This window comes from Nelumbo nucifera, chromosome 1 (genome assembly GCF_055504915.1).
Source record: "Nelumbo nucifera cultivar China Antique chromosome 1, China Antique-T2T, whole genome shotgun sequence".
NCBI classification, from domain to species: domain Eukaryota; kingdom Viridiplantae; phylum Streptophyta; class Magnoliopsida; order Proteales; family Nelumbonaceae; genus Nelumbo; species Nelumbo nucifera.
The window spans coordinates 122,558,533-122,581,062 of NC_142649.1; the positions used below are offsets into that span (position 1 = coordinate 122,558,533).

General features: G+C 36.8%; 1 protein-coding gene across 1 annotated transcript; it reads right to left on the reverse strand.

Moving 5' to 3' along the window:
* Positions 1–1,951: 1,951 nt before the first annotated feature.
* On the reverse strand, positions 1,952–18,591 carry LOC104611632 (uncharacterized). Its single transcript, XM_010278769.3, has 7 exons — positions 18,244–18,591; positions 17,969–18,112; positions 15,326–15,424; positions 15,115–15,191; positions 11,837–11,945; positions 10,749–11,077; positions 1,952–2,532 (listed from the first exon to the last, which is right to left on the reverse strand). The coding sequence occupies exons 1-7, from the start codon at positions 18,311–18,313 to the stop codon at positions 2,440–2,442; spliced, it is 921 nt and encodes a 306-aa protein (XP_010277071.1). The 5' UTR covers positions 18,314–18,591; the 3' UTR covers positions 1,952–2,439.
* Positions 18,592–22,530: the final 3,939 nt, after the last annotated feature.

Sequence of the window (22,530 nt, forward strand, 5' to 3'; positions counted from 1 at the left end):
ATTCAATGGTTCAACCGCCCGGGTCAGCAATTCACTGACCAAATCAACGGTTTTGGCCAAAAATTGGTCCGGTCCATTTTGAAAACATTGGTAATTATCATAATCTTTAAGGTTTTCAACACTGGTTGTGGTCTTTTTCTGGTAATGCAACACTTTTGAGGTTTTATTTTACAATAGAGCTTTCTAATTATCTTGACAAATTTGTAAGAATGCATTTAGTTTTCGTTTGTGAGTTTTGTTAGTACTTTATGCCCCTTATTTACGTGACCATTTAGTTTATATACACGTTCTTCTATAGTCTCTTTTTGTCATGGTTTTCAAAATTGGACCGGACCAGACGGTGGGACCAAAAAAACCAGGAACCGGTCACCTGACCAGTTCCATTTTTCCCAAAAACCGGATTTCCCCCAAAACCGTTGATTTTGGTCGGCAAACCACTGAACTAGGCGGTTAACCGTTCAAACCGTTCAAACAGTTGACCTTTTTTTTTATTTTTCTGTTAGAATGGGCCGAGCATTCGGTTCAAATGGTGGACCGTTCGACCTGGTAACCGGACCCCTAACTGGTTCGGCCACCGGGTCAGTTCTAAAAACCATGCTTTTTGTTGATGGTTTTTCTTAAATGAATGAGGTTTCATGAGGCTTAAGCACCACACCTTCACCTAGGGGTGTTCATGGGGTTGGGTCGGTTTCAGGGATTTTGTTCAACTGACCCGATGCTTATTCAGCAAACCAAAACCAACCAACACTAAAATAAAATCAACCCAAGCATAAAGGGTCGGTTTGGGGAATATACCCAAGAGATTTCAAGTGTGGATCTTATTTCAATTAAACTTTGAAACTAAATCAAACTATGACACAAAAATCAGCTTTTCCCATATCCAATGTTTTCTTTTCTATGTAAACTTTCCAACTCAAAAGAACTAAGTAAAAAATAGGGATGAAAATATATTAGAACAAAAGAAATAGCAATCCCAAGACCCAAGACAAAAATAATTCCCCATTTGACTATTACTAAGGACTAAATGGAGCAATAGTCAAAGATGAAAAAGGTGGAAACAGACTTTACATGTTCGGTTGGGTTCGACTTGATTGTGTGAAAATTGAAACCAACCCGATATACCGGTTTATTTACTTACAAAAAACGACCATCAATTTTGAAAAACCGATTAAATCAGGTTGGGTTGGGCCGGCTTTGACTCACATTATGAACACCCCTATCTTCACCTTGAAGTCAAGACATTGACAATGCTAATGCATCACCTCACACTAAAGGTATTTCGAAGCTTCGTAACTTTTTTTTAGTTCGTTTTTTCTCTCAAAATTAGTCAGAGAATTGACCACTGTGGCTGGACTACACCCCGAAAATAGTCTAAACCCCAAAAGCTTGCATTTCTCTTGTCGGGAACCTTCCCCCGCTTTTAAAAAATCGGTTCCTTATACAGTAGTCAAATTGCAAATGTAAGCTGTTTATATCAAATTCACCAAAAGGCTTCCATTTGACACTTATCCTCATTCATCTGTTATCAATCAATAAAAAAAGGAATTGAAGGAAGAAATTAGAACCACCCTCAAAAAATCTTTACTCTTTCTCTATAACACTCACAACCAAGATAAACATAAATCCATTTGACCATCCTTTTAATGAAAAAGCTATGAAAAGAGAAACTTGCTATGTAACATAGAGTGAAGCACAAAAGGGAAGGACTGGTCACACTGCAACATTTTCAAAATTACCATGTGAGCCTGGATCACCTGCAACCAAAAATTCTGCTCATAGCATCCAGCCGCACATTGAGAATATCTATCATACATTATTTTAAATTAACGAGGAGATGTTCCCAATGTGCAGCAGGATTCCCATGCTTTCGCAGTGTGTACAGAGTTTTGTTGCAGTCTCCCTTCGCTGTTTTCATCTTTGTATATGTTGTAGTGTTGAAGATACTAACACATTTTCTTATAAGAAACAGTAACTTTCATTAATAATATTAAAAACAGAGTACAGTTATCATCACCCAAAGGATGGGTGGAAAATCAGAACAAAATTCTTACAAATAAACCAAACCACTATCACCCAAATAGCTCAAAAAAAAATGATATCCCAAAGGATGCTGACTTCTGATGAATTTTCTTCAAAAATACAATTAGAACCTAATCCTAGATCTGAAAACATGATTATCTAGATATTTTATCCAGCAGACAGGACCACAAGAGTCATGCTACAATAAAACACCCAGACATCATTTGTTCCCACTTTTTAAACATTAATTTAATAAGCAAAGAGCTATCGTTCCTTAAAATCTCAAAGGGTTAATCAGCCCTTCATAAATTAAGAGACAGTTTATAGTAACTACCTTGTCAAAAGAAAACACCTCAAGCTTTAAAACCATGGATGTCCTCTTTCTCCTTTAAGAAAGCAAGAGGATCAACATAGACCTGTTCAGTAGTATATTGAGAGTGTTCGGTGGTGCTGCAGAGATGGACATTTGATGCCAAAAGACCATAGCCAAAGATCCAATTCCACACTTAGTACCTGATAATTAAACCCTAATGTTTCAGAACAAGTAAAGAAAAACAACAAAAAAGAATAGAATAGGGAAAAAGAGAGACACATGGAAATACAAAGAAAAGAATGGACTGATGAAAATGGAAAATGAAATTATATAATGCCAAAAAAAAGGTGCCATTCTACAGGTTTTGACAATATAAAGGTGTAGTGTGACAATGAGGAATGATGATATGAAGAGGTGTAAGATCACATTATCAGCAGAGGATGTATTCAAAATGTATATAAACAAGGATGTTCATGGGTACAGGTGTGAGATAGAAATAGAATAGAGGACAAACCTACAATAATCAAACTCAGTGGAAAGCTAGTAATCACCAAGTAGTGCTATTTAAAATGTTATCACCTCCAATGGAGTTTAGCAACAGTACCAACCCAAAACTGTAATAAAGCTGCAACTCAAATCCCATTTAAAAAAACTTCAAATTCCATTTTTAATCACAAAAGAGTATATGGAGTATCAATGGTTACAAATGATATCTCTTTCAAGATACCGCCAAATGTGCATTTTTCCAATGCTGCCAAATATCTACTTCCCTTAATATTTCAACTAAGGCACTGATGGGGATTAGTCCATGCATTATAAGACCTATTCTCATAAGAAGAAGGCCAACAAACAGGTTCTGATTTGGCATGGAGAAGACTCTTGGGACTTGGACTGATCTGGTCAGGTGTATTTTCGTCATTTTGACCAGCCCAATATGGACTTGGGCTATAGCATCTTGTTCCTCTAGCTTAGTGGTGCTTGTCTTTCAATTTTCAGTTTATTTGCACTAGTAGATAGAAAGTTATTGTGTTTCTTGATGCATAAGACAAAGAGTGGCACTTTTTGTAATTATGGTGAACAGTGTTTCGGGTCACACAAGTCACTCTATAAATAGATGTATTCTCTTCCTTTTGAAGCTAATGAATGAATGAAGATTTCTTAAGAGCACTCTTGCTGTATGGAGTGATTCCTACAAACCCTAGAGTGATTCTACGACCCCAAGGAGTGATTCCTTGGGATTTCTCTTTCTCTACCCTTTCTACAAACCCTAGAGTGATTTAGGTTTCAAATGGCTCATTACCATGGTAGAAACATGAGAGGAAGATTAAGTGAACAATCTAAAGAAGTGTTGTTGCTTGCACTTATTAATCGAGTGGACACCCTAGAAGCTCAAGTCAAAGTGTTGATAGAAGAACAAGAAGAGAAAAACAGCACCGGTGTTCCACATGGAGGAGCTGAAGCAGAGGGTTCTAACACCAATAATCCTACCGGTCCACATGTGAACCACCCACTAAGGACTGCCATCAAGCCGCTAAGGTCTCAAACTCTACAAATTCAAGGCACTTTAAATGATTTATATGATGAGTTGGTGGAGCATTCTAAGACTTATATAGATGACTATCGGGATGATATTACTAGTAAAGTGAAGATAGAAGTTCCTAGTTTTAGAGGTGATATCAATCCACAAGTTTTCTCCAATTGGTTGGAAGAACCAGAGGAATACTTTGATTGGTTCGATATGTCAGATGAGAGACAGGTTAGATTTGCTAAACTTAAACTTGTAGAACATGCAAAAGTATGGTGGAGTGTAGAGAATAGATTACAGAATATGGGTAAGTGTCCTATCACCCGCTGGGAAGATATGAAGCATTACTTGGAGGAGAAATATTTGCCTAATGACCATGGTTCAAAGTATCGATACGATACGCCCGATACGGGGCATATTGTATCGTATCTTTTGAAAAAGATACGGTTCGAAACACCTGTCGGAACCCCAATTTTTTTAATAATAAAAAGCATGCTAAAAGCTTCCCAAAAAAACAAAATGTGAAAAAAAAAACTAAAAAAAATAAAGTTTCGGCCGTTTCTAAGTACCGATACAATACGACCGAAACTCATATCGTATCAATACTTTGAGCCTTGCTAATGACTTCCAAGATGCTCTTCATGATGAGATGATGACATTGAGGCAAAGCAGCTTATCTATGTCTGAGTACATGCAGACGTTTGATGACTGCACGAGTTTATGATGTATATGATGTATTTCAGATAGCTCTTAAAATAGAGAAGAGCCTGAAGCAAGTGAATACTAGGAGGTTTGGTATTCAAGCTGGGGAGGCAGCAGCACATAAGAGTTTAGATGAGGGTAAAGTCACTAGACATACATCTCATAATGCGGTTCCAATAAGGTCTAATGGTTCCAAGTATCAGGGAGCTGATAAGAAGGGGAAGAACATCATTATTGATGCTAATAAAAGGGGAACAACAGAAAATACTTGTTTCAAGTGTGGTGGGAAGGACCACCATGCATTTCAATGCCCTAATAAAAATCTACACATAGGGTGTGAGAATGAAGGGCAAGTGGAAGATGATGAAGGAGGCCTTGGTGAAGAGGAGTACACTAGGTCTGAACATGAAGAAGAAGATGACAACAATCTTGTTGGAGTTAGACGCATTTTAGCATCCTCTAAAGAAGAAAAGAAAGAATATTGGCTTCGCACAGCAATCTTCCTCACCTTTGTCAAGAGTGAAGACAAGCTTTGCAAGCTTATAATTGATGGTGGTAGCAGCATGAATATGGTTTCTACAACAACTGTTGAAAGGCTCAATCTAGTTGCACAACCTCATCCTCAACCATACAAGATTGCTTAGTTAAACAAGATGACACTTCAGGTAGAACAAAGAGCTCTTGGTGTGATGTTGTTCCTATGAATGTTACACATATTCTATTAGGCCGACCATGGCTTTACGATAGGGATGTATACCATTGTGGAAAAGAGAATACATATTACTTTCTATTTAATGGAAAGAGAATTGTTATGAAACCTGTCACCTGATAAAATCAAGAAGCGAACTAAGACCCCTCAAAAGGCAGCTCCAACCCATAAACAAGTAGTTGAACAAAAGAAGCAACCTCTCTTGCTGTCCAAGAAGAAATTTGAGGAAAGCAAAGAACCAGGCCTTGTTTATGCCCTAATAGTGAAAGAAGTGAATAAACCAACACACGCCCCTATTTCAAAGGTGCTAAAAGAGGTTGAAGACTTGCTGGCTAATTTTTCACATTTGATCCTAGAAGAGTTGCCTGATGAATTACCACCTCTACGTAATCTCCAACATGCAATAGACTTGATTCCCAGGTCTCAACTACCTAATTTGCTTGCACAGCAGATGAATCCCATAGAGCATGCTGAGTTGAAGAGGGAAGTGGATGATCTATTGAAGAAGGGCTTCATTAGAGAGAGTTTCACCCATGTGTTGTATCGGCTCTACTCACTCCCAAGAAGGATGGCTCATGAAGGATGTGCATTGATAGCAAAGCAATCAACAAGATTACAATCAAGTACCAATTCCCTATTCCACATTTAGATGACATGCTGGATATGATGAGCGAAGATACAATTTTCTCTAAGATTGATCTTAGAAGTGAATATCACCAAATTAGGATTCGACTTGGAGATGAATGGAAAACCGCTTTTAAGACAAAGGATGGCCTCTATGAGTGACTGGTTATGCCTTTTGGCTTAACTAATTCTCCTAGCACTTTTATGAAGAGTTATGACTCAAGTACTTCGTCCTTTTATTGGTCGTTTCTTGGTTGTTTATTTTGATGACATTCTTATATGCAGTCATACTCCTGATGATCATCTTGACCATTTATGTCAAGTGATGAGAGTTTTACGCCAAGAAAAGCTCTACATCAACTTAAACAAGTGCTCTTTTATGACACCTACTGTTATCTTTTTAGGATTTGTTATATCCTCTGAAAGTGTCAAGGTTGATCCTGACAAGGTAAAGCTATACTTGATTGGCCCACTCCCACTAACATCCATGAAGTGAAAAGCTTTCATGGATTGGCTACTTTTTATGCATTTCATAAGGAATTGCAGCACTATTATGGCACCAATTATAGAAGCTACGAAAAAGGAGGAATTTGTTTGGTCTAAGACTGCAACTAAAGCCTTTGAGACTATCAAGCAAAGGATGACGGAGACCCCAATGTTACATTTGCCCAACTTTTCAAAAATCTTTGAGGTATTTTGTGATGTTTCCCAAGTTGGAATAGGTGGTGTGCTTATGCAAGAAGGACATCCTATAGTTTTTCACAATGAAAAACTTAATGAAGCTAGACAAAAGTACTCCACATATGACAAAGAATTCTATGTTGTCGTGCAATGTCTTTGACATTGGTGTCATTATTTAATTTCCCAAGAGTTTGCTTTGTATTCAGATCATGGTTTCAACTGTCACCGACATGGAAATGGATGGTAATATAAAAATTACATTATTTTGGTTGGCATTTCCTATATTTCGAAAATGTCAACCAAATTGGTCCAAATAACCAAAAAAATAGACAATTTTTCCTATTATGTCAATAGGATGTCGACTAATGTACATTAATAATATAATATATTAGTAATATTATATTAATATAATACAGTATATATAATTTATTCCATTAATAATTTCTATTTAATATTTTAAATAAAATATTTATAAAAAAAATTAACAAAAAATAAAAACAAAAAGTATAAATTAATTACTTTATAATATAAAAACATAAAATATTTTTCAAGTAATAAAATATTAACTAGTTACTAATTTTTAAATATCTATTAAAATCAGAAAATGTTTGTTAAATTTTATAATAAATCATATTCTAAATTTAATATAAAAAAATCAGAATAAATTTATTAAATTTTATATTAAATCATTATTTATTATAAATTTAGTATTAAAAACCATAATAAATTCATTAAGTTTTATAAGAAATCAGAATTTATCATAATCTAAATACTACAAAAATGAAATTCAGTTTATTAAATTTATAATAAAGCATAATGTATTATAACTTTAATATTTAAAAAATCAGAATAAATGTATTTCTATTTACTAGTGTGAAATAAATATATTAGAATTTATAATAAATCAAAATTAAAAATAAGAAAAGAAAATATCGGATAACCTTGTAAAAACATCAAAATGCATAATAAATCAGTAAACCGCCATTTACTAATTTGTTATTGATCTTAGTTTCTTAGCTTTATATAATGGTTGGGAATAAGATAATAGTCTAAAAATATGTATTAATGCTTCTTTTATCATACAAAATATCGTTGCATATTTCCACATATTTCATAATATTTCCACAATGTCTCTAGTTTTTACAATATTTCCCTCGACATTTCCGACATATGTCATATATTTTGGTAAGCGACATTTCCATCGACATCGACATTTTAAACCTTGACTCAGATCATGAGGCACTCAAATATCTCAAATCTCAGAAGCATCTTAGTAGTCGGCATTAGAAATGGGCTGAATTTTTAGCAGAATATAACTTTGTAGTTGATGCATTGAGCTGAGTGGTGTATATACTCCATTCTATGTTTGTACAGGTTGTGGGGTTCGATCATTTGAAGCAAGATTATGATGGTTGCAAGAATTTCAGCATCATTTATGGTTCTTTACAAGCTGGACAGCAATCTGAATATCCTAGCTTTTCCATCCAGGATGGTTGCTTGTGTGTTCCTAAAACCTCACTACATGATTATGTTATATGGGAGTTACATGCAGGTGGAATTGTTGGGCATTTTGGTCAGGACAAGACCATTGTTATGGTAGGTCGCTTTTATTGGCCTAGCCGCCTTAAGGTTGAAGTTGATCATGTGATCAAACAGTGCAGAATTTGTCAATTGGCAAAAGGGAGAAAGAAAAATACAGGGTTGTACACCCCTTTACCAATTCCACATGAGCCTTGGCAAGATCTCTCTATGGATTTTATCCTAAGTCTGCCCAAGACAATAAGGGGTCATGATTCAATCTATGTTGTGATAGATAGGTTCTCAAAAGTGGTCCACTTTATTCCTTGCAATAAGACATCAAATGCCTCACATGTGGCATGCCTATTCTTTAGGGAAATTGTTCGTTTACATGGTGTTCCTATTACTATTGTTTCTGATCATGATGCTAAGTTTATGAGTTACTTTTGGAAGACACTTTGGAAACTCCTCAATACAAAGCTTAAGTTCTCATCTTCTTTCCATTAGGGGTGAACAAAATCGGTTAACTGAACTGATCGGTTTGGTTTCAGTTTGATGTTTTTAAAAACCAAAGGTACCGGTTCAGTTTCTGTTAACCAATATAGAAAACCGGTGGTTAACCGAACCGACCAGTATACATATATCTATATATTTTATATATATTTATGTACATTACATATATTTTATATATACTTTTTATATTTTATATATATAAGATAAATTAGTAAATATGCATTATATATAAATATATATATATTTATAATATAATATATAATATATTATTTATTAATTAAAATATAATATTTTATATATTTTTTTAATTTTTTATTATATATTTATATTTTTTTTATTATATATATTATAAAAATTGAAAAACCGAAAAACCAACGAATCGAACCGACGGTTAACAGATTGGTTTCAATTCGGCTTAGGAGCCTCAGTGATTTGCTACGTTGCTTAGTTGGTGGCCATACTTCTAGGTGGGATCTCATCCTACCTATGCCTGAATTTGCTTACAACAATTCAGTTAACAGGTCAACTGAAATAAATCCCTTTGAGATAGTTACTGGAATTCAGCCTAAGAAGCCTATTGATTTAGTTCCTTTGCCACAAGAAGCCAAGACTAGCATAGAGGTTGGAGGCTTTGCTCGCCACATGAGAGAAATCCATGATGAAGTTAGGCGCAAGATTGCTCTTAGCAATGATGCATACAAAGCCAAAGCTGATTTACATAGGTGCCTAGCTGATTTACATAGGTGCCTAGCTGATTTTCAGGAGGGTGATATGGTTATGGTGTGTATACGTCCTGAACACTTTCCTAAGAGCTTTTATAAGAAGCTTCACTCCAAGAGTGCAAGTCCGTATAAGATCACTAAGAAAATCAGTTCTAATGCTTATGACCTAGAGCTACCAAGCGAAATGGGAATTAGCCCAATCTTCAATGTTGAAGACCTAAGTGCATATCATGGCTATAGTGATTGTCCCATGGTCCCGTTGCTTAAGCTTCCTTTGGTTCCACCTACTAATGTGCCTGAAGACTTGCTTGATGAGAAGTTGATTTCTACAACAAGTGAGGGTTATCAAATTTCTTGTAAAATGAAAAAATCTACCTCTTTCAGAATGTTCATGGATTACAGTTAAAGATTTGTATCATCTTAATCCAGAACTTTTTGAGCAATATCATGCCTTCAACTCGCCAGGGTCAAGTTCTTTCAAGCCGATGAGAGATGATGGGGATTGGTCCATGCATTATAAGACCTATTCTCGTAAGAAGAAGGCCAACAAACAGGTTCTGATTTGGCATGGAGAAGACTCTTGGGACTTGGACTGATCTGGTCAGGGGTATTTTCGTCATTTTGACCAGCCCAATATGGACTTGGGCTATAGCATCTTGTTCCTCTAGCTTAGTAGTGCTTGTCTTTCAATTTTAAATTTATTTGCATTAGTAGATAGAAAGTTATTGTGTTTCTTGATGCACAAGACAAAGAGTGGCACTTTTTGTAATTATGGTGAACAGTGTTCCGGGCCACACAAGTCACTCTATTAATAGATGTATTCTCTTCCTTTTGAAGCTAATGAATGAATGAAGATTTCTTAAGAGTTCTCTTGCTGTATGGAGTGATTCCTACAAACCCTAGAGTGATTCTAGGACCCCTTGAAGTGATTCCTTGGGATTTCTCTCTCTTTTCTCTTTCTCTACCCTTTCTACTCTCTCTTTCTGTCTTGTGTTAGTTTGTTCCAGCCCTACTGCATCAGGCACATTCTCGAAACTATAATATCTTGAAAGAACAAATCCCAGTAACCTAGCAAAATTAAATCTTCAAGACCTAGTAAATATTTCGTATTATAATGATTATAATCCTTATACATATGCTTGTCCATACATAAATACATACATACATTCTAAACATCCAAAACGTGGAAGCAAATAGCACAAGCTACCTAACCAATTAGATCTTTACAGAAAGCACAGCATATACAAATGTGCGTATTCGAGTGTATGTAGTTTTGTGTGCACTTCTGCTTCCTACATTTGTTTGTATGTCTAATACACCTAAATAAGCATTCCTTGATATGGTTCAGCTTCAATACAAGTTTAGGCAAAGGAAGGTGACAAAATTGCAAAATGCTAAAGAAAAGGAAAAAGATAGAAATACCTGCTTCCCATATTTTATCTTTATCAACTCCCTCATTTTCTCTACAGCATATACGGTACAAGCTCGCAGTTCAACTTCCTCTTCACTACCAGAAACTATTTCCCTGTTGGCATCAATAATGCTAGCCAGAGCCGAACTATATCTCAACACACCAAGATACCTAAGAACAGCTGGAACAATATAATCAGCAAATATAGTAATTGCACCTATGTCATTAAATTCACCATAACTTTGACCCTTGAAAGCACTCCATAGATCGGATGCAAATATCTGTGCTCTCTTGTACAAGAAAACTTGGTGACCTTTGTATACTGAATGGTCACGGAAACCTACAAGAATGGAATTAGTGGAGTTGAAACACAGATTTAGCTACTGTATGAACTAGATCAAAAATATCCACATATCATGAAGTATATATTTTTAGGGAAAGCTGAGCAAAGGTTAGCCAGACCCCAACCAGCAAAAGAAAATTTACAATCCATAGCAGGTAAGCCCATTGCATCATTCTTTTTTGTTTTTTGATACATAAAAAGTAAGCCCGCAGCATCATTAAAAATAAAGTTAATTATTTTTATACTAATTAGCTAAGGCAAAGTTCTCTAATGACTCTTACCTATCAAAAGAAAAGTTCTCTAATGACTCTCTTATGTTGAGAATCTTGAGATTAGGAATTTTTTTCTTAATTTCTTCCCAAAAAAATTCATTTGCACTATAATGCAAATATACATGCATAAATATACACATGCATCAAGCATACAATTACAAAACTCATATGCATCTGTGTCAACTTTTAAAGGACTCTCCACCTTTTCCAAGCAAAACCAGAAGTAAGAAAAAGTAAATACTTTTCAGCAATGGACCAACTGGATTTTATTAATGCACATGAAGAAAAACAAGTGCAAACCCCTTAAGTTCATGAGGTTGGACTAAGGATATCACACAGTCTGTGACTGCCAATATATACCCAATACAATGAACTACAAAAACAAACAATAAAGCATCAAACAAAGAAGTAAACAAAACAGAAGAAATATCTTAGGAAACAATTGTAACTAAAAATATACTGAAATACATAGACAATGGCATACCAGGAAAATGACGTGTTACAAGGGCAACAAGCGCTACAGCAGATTTCCCACAAGAGCTGACAAGATTTACTGCTTTTCCCCCAAAATTCTTCTCCAGCTCCTTTCCAACCTAAATGGAGTGAAACTATAAACATCAACACCATAGAAGTAAATGTTCATGGAAAAGATAAAATGACTAATATGCCTATGTCACCCAGACATAAGGGTGTCAATGGACCGATTTTGGATTGGACCCCGTCCAGTCCAAAATCAATTTGGACGGATTGAACGGAGCAACAAGATATATTGGATTGGACCAACCCGGTCCAAAATATTTATTAGATTGGATTGGACTTGGTCTGTCCGTAACAAATTTAGTATTGGATTGGGTTGGATTAAGCCAATATCTGGTCCATTGATATAAGATAAGAATATATATGTGTCAATGGACCAGGTATGGGTTGAAACCAATCTAAATCAAAATAAATTTGAACAGGTTGGACGGTCCATACGTTGAATTGGACCGGTCCAAATTGGTCCAGAACATTCATTGGATTGGATTGGGCCTGGTCCATTTATAATGGACTCACATTGGACTGGATCGGATTGGACCAAATCCAGTCCAATTGACACCCCTACCCAGACATGACAAGGACATGGTTGGACAAAGCGTGAGATATGAAATTTACACTAAAAATTTAAGTACCAACACAATAAGCTACCCTTGTGCAGGTATCCAGGTATCATAGTCATATGCTAGTTAGTAGCAAATCATGGAAACAAATCTAATTATAGGTGACTGTCAAGTGCTAATTTCCTGGTTGTCTTCTACAACTTCAGGCCATTGGACTCTTAGACATATAAGAGATAAAAGGCATTGGCAACAAATACAAATTGCTCATTCAACTGAACCCCTAAGACAGCCAACAACCAAGCTAACCTATTGGGAAGAGTAGGAGTTGCAAAATATGAGATGGTTGGGGGCCTCCAGGCCCAGGGTTAACTTTTAACAAAAGTGGAAACACATATATAGCAAATGAAGGCAGCCATGGGAATGGGAAATGAGTTTTTACCTTGATATTAATAAAATTTCAAGCATCATTACTGACAAAAAAATGGAAACAAATCCAAGCAAAAAAGGAATGAAAAAAAGATACACAAAACACCAAGAAAATCAAAAGAAACCCTCACAAAGAAAAGGCTTGGAAGAACATAAAGTATAAGAAGAGTGTCCTAGAAATTAGGTTCATGATTAGCTGAAATTAGGAATTGAAGGAACTGGACACTGGTACTGAAACAAGAAGATATCAGATTTTGCAAGAAGTGAAAGGAAAACAGTGGGCTGTTGAGATAGATATTATAGATAGAAAAAAAAAAAAAAAGAAAAACAAAACATAGCGGTATGCAACAGAAAAAGGTTTCAATAAGGAAGTGAGAGTAATAGAAGAAAGAAGAGGGGAGAGTTCACATAACCAAATTAGTGGTCCATTGAAATTTATCTCACTGATTACAATATTGGACCTTATATAATTAATGATGGGTCAGCTATCCTAAACACATTTTTTTAAACCAATAGAATAAAGAAAAATCAACTTAGTTAAGACTGAAGACAACTTTATGGAGTTTACATGACAAATCATTGAACATAGTTATCTGGGAGAAGATATGGTTCTGCCACTGAGATCATAATAACACAGAGAAGTTAATTATTCCTCAAATTGATGATTCCCTCTTGAGATCAAAGCCACCACTCCATATATGTTTGAATATCCAAAGATTTCACGGTTCAGCAGAGGTATAAATTATAAAACTGGGGGTGAAAGGAAGTTGAAGTTCTGATTAGATCCATGGTCTGGAAGATAGAGCACTAAAGGACATTATATTCAGCCCTTGACAATGTGGCAGAAAACAAGATGGCCCTAGTTTCTGAGTAATATGTGTTGGATGGTAACAGAATTATTCAGAGGTATTCCTTCACAAGGAGCTACAATGTCTGGGAACTTGAAAATGGTAGCTGATCTCCTGGTTATGCTTCAGAATCAACAATTAAATTTGCAGTCTCAGGAATGCAAGTTGCTGGAAGTGGAATCACTCAGGTAACTTTACTGTCAAATCTTTCTATAAGTGTGTAGTTGGTGACCCCTGGGAACAGTTTCCAAGCAAAGCTATTTGGGAGACTGTAGTGAGTCCAGATCTGCTCCTCACAGCATGTCCTGACTGCACAATGGGAACATCTCCTGTACTTGTATTTATTATTCATGGGGAGATGTTCCCAATACATGGTAGGATGTGGCTGTGAGGTCGGTGTGAGAAGCAGATCCCAATTCAACTGCAGCTCCATCAAAAATTAAGTTCTTTTTATGGGTAAAAACCTTGGAGAAATGCCTTGCTTTAGAAATGCTACTGAAGAGGAGTTTCAACATTTCAGACCTGATGTTCTCCTAATGTAATCTAGAAGTTAAGACCTCAAACCACCTGTTTTTGCATTGTAATTTCAGTGCAGCTGTTTGGAATCACCTCATGAAGGCATTAAATCTAAACTTGTGCCTTCCGGGTTCCGTTAAAGCACTCTTGGAAGAGTGGCAGATCTCGGGAATGACTGAGGGAAAGTACACTGGTCAACCATCTCTTTGGCAATTCTGTGGGCTGTATGGTATGAGAGAAACAATAGAATTTTTTGATGGCAGCAGTGTGGGTAATCTGGGTCCCTCAGGAATTGGAGGGGACCGAGGGGTGCTTAGAGATGGTGGTGGTGCTATATGTGATTTGTTTTCAGGCCCAATTGAGCAAGGTGATTCTGTAATAGCAGAATTCCTAGCAGCAATCTCTGGGGTTGAGAAAGCCAAGAAATTGGGAGTAGCCGAGTGGGTGGGCTGATCATTGAAGGTGATTCGAAGATAATGGTGGGATGGCTGAAAACTAGTGATTGGAAATATTACTTTTTAGCAGAAATCTACACTTGAAGAAGAGGAGATCAATCTAGTGATTGGAAAACTTAGAAATTGGTTGTCTATTCATAATATATTTAAAAGATTATACTTTTTCTGTTTCCTTTTTGTGGGTGGACTTTCTTGAGGTCCTTACATAGCTTATACATGTACAGATTCTCATTGTACAGAGGACCATATACTTTTTTTAATTAATATAATATATTTTATTTGAATATTCTCTAGGGAGTGGCTGGGTTGTGGGTCCCATGGGCAAATATCCCTAGTTTCCAGGTTTCTCTCTAAAATGCAACATAAGAAAAATTATAAGAGTAGGGATTAAACATGTCTAGAAAGTTAAGATAGAAGTACTTCATGTAGTAAGCGAATACGTTCATCCTCCAATGGAAGTGGCCGAGGCCATTTCAATAGTTCACGTAGTTGAGGACCTGACAAATTTTGATTAGAAAAGAAATTGTTAGACATGCCTCATGTAAAACCAATTTATGATCAGACAAAAAACATGAAAACATGTTTGTAGCATTGCAATAGGAAATTAAGGTTCAAGTAGAGACCAAAATACCAGTGTACTTCTGAAGACGATCAGCATCTAACACAGATTTATCATTTTGTATAGCTTCCCTTAGCCCCAAGGCCAAATTGTCATAACTCAGATCTTTGTCTGTTAAGTATTAAACAACAGGAAATTAGAAATGCCTGTTGTCAAAAAGCACAAAGTGGATAGAAGTGACAATGACAACTAGCTCCTTCCAACAAAACCATCATTATGAACCTCCAATCAATGAGTAATTCTAACAATTCCTGAAGCTTATTATACTCCGTCAAATAAAAAAGCTATATAATCCTTTTGATCATCTTACATCAAGCTGAGACATTCAATAATGCACAGAAAGCAGAGAGACTATCAATAATGACTTTCTTATTTGCAATCTTGCAACAAAGATTTAGAACCACTTTGTACCCTTTTGGCTCCCCTGTTGGCAACTCCATGGTGAGGTTATTGAGCTCTTTCATCCTAGTTTCTGTCTCCTCCCAACTAAGAGAATGAAGGTTATGTGGCACTGCACCCATGCTTCTATTATGTAGAGCATGGGAATAAAAAGAATACCAAAATCTTCAATTGAGAGCTTTCGACTAATCTGTTGCCCATTGAATCTTAACCAAAAGGAGTTTCAAGGCAACCACAAGCTCAGGCTTCAAATATCCCTTTTCTAAATTCACATTGTGATATCTTGAAAATCAATGAAAAACAATGCAAAAAAAAATGCATATTCACATGGTCTCTTATCTTTATTGCCATCATGACATCTTGAAAATCAATGGAAAGGATACAAAGAAGAATGCAGACTCCAAAGCTTCCAGTTTTCGGTGACTGAATTAATGCAATCAGATGGGCTTAAATAGAGAAGCCCAAGCCCAAAGAAATCAGCACACTTCCTTAATGAGATTAAGCTCCTTCCTCTTGCCTTTAATGTGGATTTCAAGACAACCAAATGTCGTGAGTGATGATCTAGCCATGAGGAGTGTTGGATGGGTACTACTCTGCAGAGACAGTTATGTCCTTCCCCAATTTTTGTCTGAGAATAGGGCTCCATTAGTATATTTTGTACAACGTGTACCTCATGTAATTCTTTTTGCTATCTCCTTAACAAATTATCAATTATTTTCTTCAAAAAAGAGTAACAGAAAGCTTTCAAGGGATAAATTCTTAAGTGCACAAAAGCATGTCAATCCAATGGTGAAGTCGTGAAGAACATATCAAGGCAGTCCTGATGTACAGGAATCAATCCAGGCACAAGTAGTTTGAAACCCCAAATTAAAAATAATGAGGTTCCATTGATCAAAAAAAAATAATGAGGTTCCAAAGATGATGAAAAATCAATTACTTTCCTTGATTGTGATTTTAATCTACCCCTATCTTAAATACTTAAAAAATCATGACTATGCAAAATTGATGAATAGCCAAATATTGATGACATTGACAGCATTTTGACAAAGTATAGATCCTAGTGATTCTTGCTTCTTCCCCTTCCCTTTTTAACATTTCTTTTGCCTTTCCTTTTTTTCGGTGGAAATATGCAGAGTAAGGAACTCAGTCCTGAGTTCTGGTCCATAGATTAGAGAAGAGATTAGAAGATCTTCAGGAGGAGGAAGTGGATGAGCGAGAGAAAGATTAAACATCAGAAGATAATTAATACCTCTCAGTCCAATAATAAAAATTTTTAGAGCCATGCATGTGTAAATAAGGAATGACAAATAGAGATGGTATTTCAACACAACCCAGATGAAAAAAAAAAAAAAAGAGAGAAGGAAATTAGACATCCCTTCACCAGACCAAATTCAATTATAATAGCATAGCAAAGCACCTTCATGATACATATTAATGATATACCTGGGAACATTGATTTGCAACAGACCATTTACATGTATGAGCGTATGTACTTATCCATAACTCTCTTATTAGGAAGAGGGGGAGGGGTGAAGTGTCTGGACATGCCCTTGAAAGAGTGGAATAATGAAGATCCATCTGACCAATTCCAACTGGTTGGAATATAGGTTTTGTTAAGTTCAGATGTCTGTCAAGAAAAACATGTATATATGGCTCTTAATAACTTTTTTATAGTATTATAGAATATGAGGTCTTTTAATAATTTTCTATGCTATAAATTTATTGTCATGAAACTATACTGTGTCAGAACAAATAACAAACTCACTGTCCATCAAATTGATGCTCTACCTTGCAAATTCAACTTAATCTTCAAACACGTTTTTTTTTTGTTGGACAAATAGAGATAATAGAGTGGCCAAAATATACATATATTAAACCAACCAGAGCTAACACACCAATCAACATATTTTAACACATGGCATGGCATTAAATTAAACCAATCCATAGATAACCAACAAGCATGGAACTGTGATTCTAATACTTAGCTTGTTCGCAGTGCAATTTCATTAGAACTGCAAAATCTGGTTTACTTTTGTTTTGTTTGTTTGCAATGTAGATGAAGTAAAGCAAAACGTGAAGCAAGGTAAAGCAAAAGTAAAACAGAATCTGCACTCTTCCATGCATTTGTACTTGTGCAAATGAAATTGGAGTGCAAACGAACGGAACCTAAAGACAACAGCATTTAAGTCACACCATGCAATGGTTATAGCATTATCAATCTTACTCTGACAATCTAAAGTAAGAAACAACACAAACCCGGCCAAAAACAAAAGTTGAGTGCATCCAGAACAAATAGGTATTGAACAGTGAGCGGGCCATTATCAAAATAGTGAATCCCCTCGAAATCCCATTCAACCTTGGGAACCGAACCTTCAATTGTGTCGACTGCTTTCTCGAGTCCTGCTTAAATGACAGGAGGTGCCAAGTGCAAAAAAAGTTAGATTGGTTAATAAAAAGCATTAACAAATGCAGCAGACGCCCATGCAAAATACTTGAATAACACTTGGTCGAAAGATAGGGAGAAAGAGAACCTGATGAATCGACAACTACATGAAAGGAATGACTAACGACCCACGCCGTGCTGGACCTGACCTCTTCCATGGCGTTTCTCGAAACTACGGTTTTCTCTACTTTTTTATCAAATGAAGGGATTAACTAGTGCATGCAGCTCTTTAAACCCTAATAGCAAAAGAGTCTGAACGCCTGCTGACTGCAGACTGCCAATAAGCGAAGCAGCAACGAAGTTGCAAGAACACTGGATTTATCACATCCCAACTCCAACTCCCAAGTCTCCCGCTTTTTATTCAATCGGTTGTTCCCTCCTCTAATCACATTCGGCGGCGTTTTCAGTTTTTACCATTAAAACGAAACGGCCATATTCTTCGACTTCGTTTTGACACAAAATAATAACAGAAGTGGAACGGGACCTGCTCCTCACACATGGGCGCCATCCACCGTGCATTTGGAACATCGACCGTAAATAAAAACTTATAAGTACGATAAATATTCCTAATGCATGGTAAAATGTGCAGGTCGGTGTGAGGAGCAGATCCGGTCTCGACAGAAGTGTCATCGTTTACGAAGAGAAGAGTTGTCGTTTTGAGTTTTGACTTTTCTTTTGTTGGCCAATTCCAGAGCCAACCCTCGAATGTCCCATTCCCACGTCTGACGTCTGTGGCTCGTTACCCATTAGCCCCATTTGCTCAAACACAGAAAACGACGGCTGGAGACTGGAGTAGTCCCGCTCCTGCAGCGCCCAGACTCCCTCCAAACAGAGAAAAGGCGCCTCCGCGAATCAGTCCTAACTAGTTCGGCTTGATCAACGGTCAACAACTTGAGTCTTTTCAAGTCGTCTATAATTCTACTCGTAATAATGGACCGATCATAACAAGTTAATAACCACGTCAACTCATCATCAACGTAGGATACACCTAACATGGAGAATCGATCGGTCCAGTTTCCTTGGTTCTTGTAGGGGTAGGGGATTTATTTTGCCACATGATACATCATATACTGATCTGGATCTGGGTGTGATACTAATGCCCAGGCTGGGCCTTGTTTAGGGCCAAACGGACAACCCCAGTAGTTTGTCCCTGACGGAGTCATAGCCAACTCGAGCTAATCCCTGATTCCAATCGAATTAGCTGGGCTTGAGCCTTGGTGGGTTATCAACCCAACCGGATACAATAAAGCCTTATCCCAACCTCATGTAGTGGGTTAAACCAACTGAGGGTTGGCTTGTTGATGTGTTAGTTGGTTTGTTTCAACTTTTACGTAGAATTAAAACCCTGCAACCAGCACTTTGGCTTAGTTTGGAAATATATACGGTGTAAATACATACAAAATATAAGGTTTTGCATTCTACATATTTGCATTTGTACTCCTACCAAACTAAGCATTTGGGGAAAAGAGGGGGTCAAGGGAAAGTTATCACCAAATACCAAAAAAAAACCCATGTTGTGGGTTACACAAATCCTTATCTACCATCCTGCTCCATGTAATGTCATGCCCATTTTTCAATTTTCAGCCTCCACGTTCCTAGGTTAGGTACCCTGGTATAAATCAAATATAAAGTTCTCTCTCTTAATTAATTTTTGTGTCCCATTCCATTCTAACTTCTTCAATGGTGTTGTCTTCTAACTTAAAATCATAAGTTTTTTCATCTTTCAATTACAATTTTAAACTAAATTGGTTTATAAGTTCAAGTAGTATAGATAGCACAAAGTTGAAGTCTTGAGATTGGTATGAACCTCATTATTCCAATCAAGCTTGTTTAATTTTAAGGGCAGTGGCAAACTAGCTTGGCATCAGTTGGCAAAAACACTTATTGCCTCTCTATATATCCAATCATAGCAAATATCATGTAGATTGTGCCAGGGGTGGAGCCAGGAAGTGGATATGGGTCATTAAGGGGTCCAACCATTGGGGTGGTAAGTGGGGGTAGGGGTGCAACTTTTACAAATTAGGGTTGGAATTTTGTCAAAATTTCAATTGTATAAACCCAAAGCCCGAGCTCAAAACAGTATAAATTGTTAACTTAGACCAACCTGACTTGCACCTGTAAGTGGGGGAGGGGGAAATATACATGGAATAATATAATGTAAGTGGGGATTTCTCAGCCATAGGGGGAGGGGGCCATGGATCCCTTGGGTCTCCCTTAGCTCCACCCCTCGATGGTGCAAGCTTTCTTCTATATTATTTTTGTCTAAGTTCCTCGAATCCTCGTTCAACAAACAACGTCAACTATTAAGTTGCATTTGGTTTGAATGAAAAAATAGGTAAAGGAAGGGAAAGATAAGGAATCCTTTACATATATTGTATAGGTTTCCCTACCTTTTCCTTTAAATCAAACATAGCTTTATATCAAAACAAAATCATTTTGGCCCTTCGATAGGTAGCTCAATGAGGGGTCTCCCCAATGGTTGTTAGATGTTGGTAGGGCTAACAAGAAGGACTCCATATGGATCATCTATCTGGTTGCTTGAGATTTTCTTCTAGTTTATGATATAAGTTATTTTACCAACAAACATTAAGGATTGTTCGACTGTAAATCAATTTTGTGATCCACTCAATTTTGGAATTTAAAACCATGTGATAATATTTGGCATAAGGTGTAATTGGGCTTAGTTGATAAGGTACCTAGCTAGTTGTAGTAGAGACTTGATATTGAATCCCACCTTCACCCAGGTTAGGGGTATGGATTGAAGGTGCCAACTGGCTGGTTGTATCTCATCCTACTAGTTGTAGCAAAAACTTGCAATCAAATCTCACCTGCACCAAGGTTAAGGGGTTATGAGTTTGGGGATGGATTACATCCCTTTTGTTGTAGCCCCATATAGCCTAAAAAAAATGAGGAGGAAGAAGAAAGAAATAAAGAAAGAAAAAGGAAGGGTGAGGGTATGACAATATCAGCTTGACGAATGGGCTATACCTCATTGTGTAGTCTCATTAGTTGGTCGGGGTGGGGTATTGCATATTACACATTACGTTGTTCATTGTGGTTCCATGGGTTTGATCTTGTGCCTCTTAAATGGAGGGAGTGTCATGTGGCTAGGTCATCAATGATGCCAATTGGTTGTAATTCAATTCCAAAACCCAACATAACATTGATCAAGTATGCACAAACCCAACCTCACGAGGTGTATGAACTTAGCTAGCTTTCCTTCTTAAGCAAGGGATGAGATTACTTGAAAACCTGAATTTTCTCTTCACTCAAGTCATGAAGGTCAAGTATTTCCTGGCTAGTCTTTCCTTGACTCCAGGTGTCCTCATGATGCCTCATGGGGATGGAGAAATCTTCCAAAAGGCAAGAAATTATTGCAAAAAATGTGTCTTTTAGAAAATAGGGAAGGGTAAATCAATATTTGGAGGCATTTCTCGATACCTTCTATCACAAACTCCAAGGTTTCCATGGAGAAATCCCAATTGTGTGACTGGGTTTTGGTTCAAGATCTTTTTAATCCATCTAGAGAATGGGACATGACCAAATTAAAATTGTGGATGCCTTCCTTTATTTCTTTTTTAAATGGTGTTTTTATGGTGAGATCAATCTACCATCTTTCCTGCAATAAAGGTCTAGAGCTTGAATCTTAAGTACCTCCTTTTTTTTTTTAATAAGACCCAAAGGGCACTACAACAAACGGGGGTAGTGCGCCCCCGTAGTGCGCCCCCAGAAGTCAGCTAAACAAATAGAGAAAAGGGAAGGAGGAAGGGAAGAAAAGTTAAAAGATACAAACCCCAAAGTAGTTATCTAGGTTTTGCGCGCCATCCAATCTATAGCCTAGTTCACTTATCTGTAGACATGCCGGAAGAAAAGTCTTCTAGAAAATGTATTCTTCATCCTCAAGTAGCTCCCAATAATGTTCATCATCTTCCAAGAGGGTTTTGTTTTCTGGTTGAGGCATGAAATCACCAACTTTGTGTCACCTACGATAATGATCGGGAATTGATGGAAATTTGAGGCCATCTTAATGGCCTCCCATGCAGCCCACACTTCAGCTTGATTAATTGTACAAAAACCAATCTTGATAGCTTTGGCATCCAGGACACGACTAAGATGATTACGGGCAATACACGTAGCAGTACAAGGACCATCTAAGTAACGAGACACATCAAAATTGATTTTAATGCAATCATGAGATAAAGCAGACCACATGATGAGCTTCCAAATCTTGTGAAGGGAATTTAAGTTTGCAACCTTCTCTAATTCCAGGTATTCCATACAAGAATGAAGGGCTCGGTCAAGGATTACTTGGGGGGGTCTCACATAGTTATTAAAAACTTTATAGTTTTAATTTTTCCAAATAGCCCACAAAATA

Coding starts and splice junctions, on each gene's coding strand:
- LOC104611632 (XM_010278769.3), bottom strand. CDS start 18,313: ATGGAAGAGGTCAGGTCCAGCACGGCGTGGGTCGTTAGTCATTCCTTT. Junction 18,113..18,243: donor TGTAGTTGTCGATTCATCAG/GTTCTCTTTCTC, acceptor TCATTTAAGCAG/GACTCGAGAAAGCAGTCGAC. Junction 15,192..15,325: donor TCGTCTTCAGAAGTACACTG/GTATTTTGGTCT, acceptor AAAATTTGTCAG/GTCCTCAACTACGTGAACTA.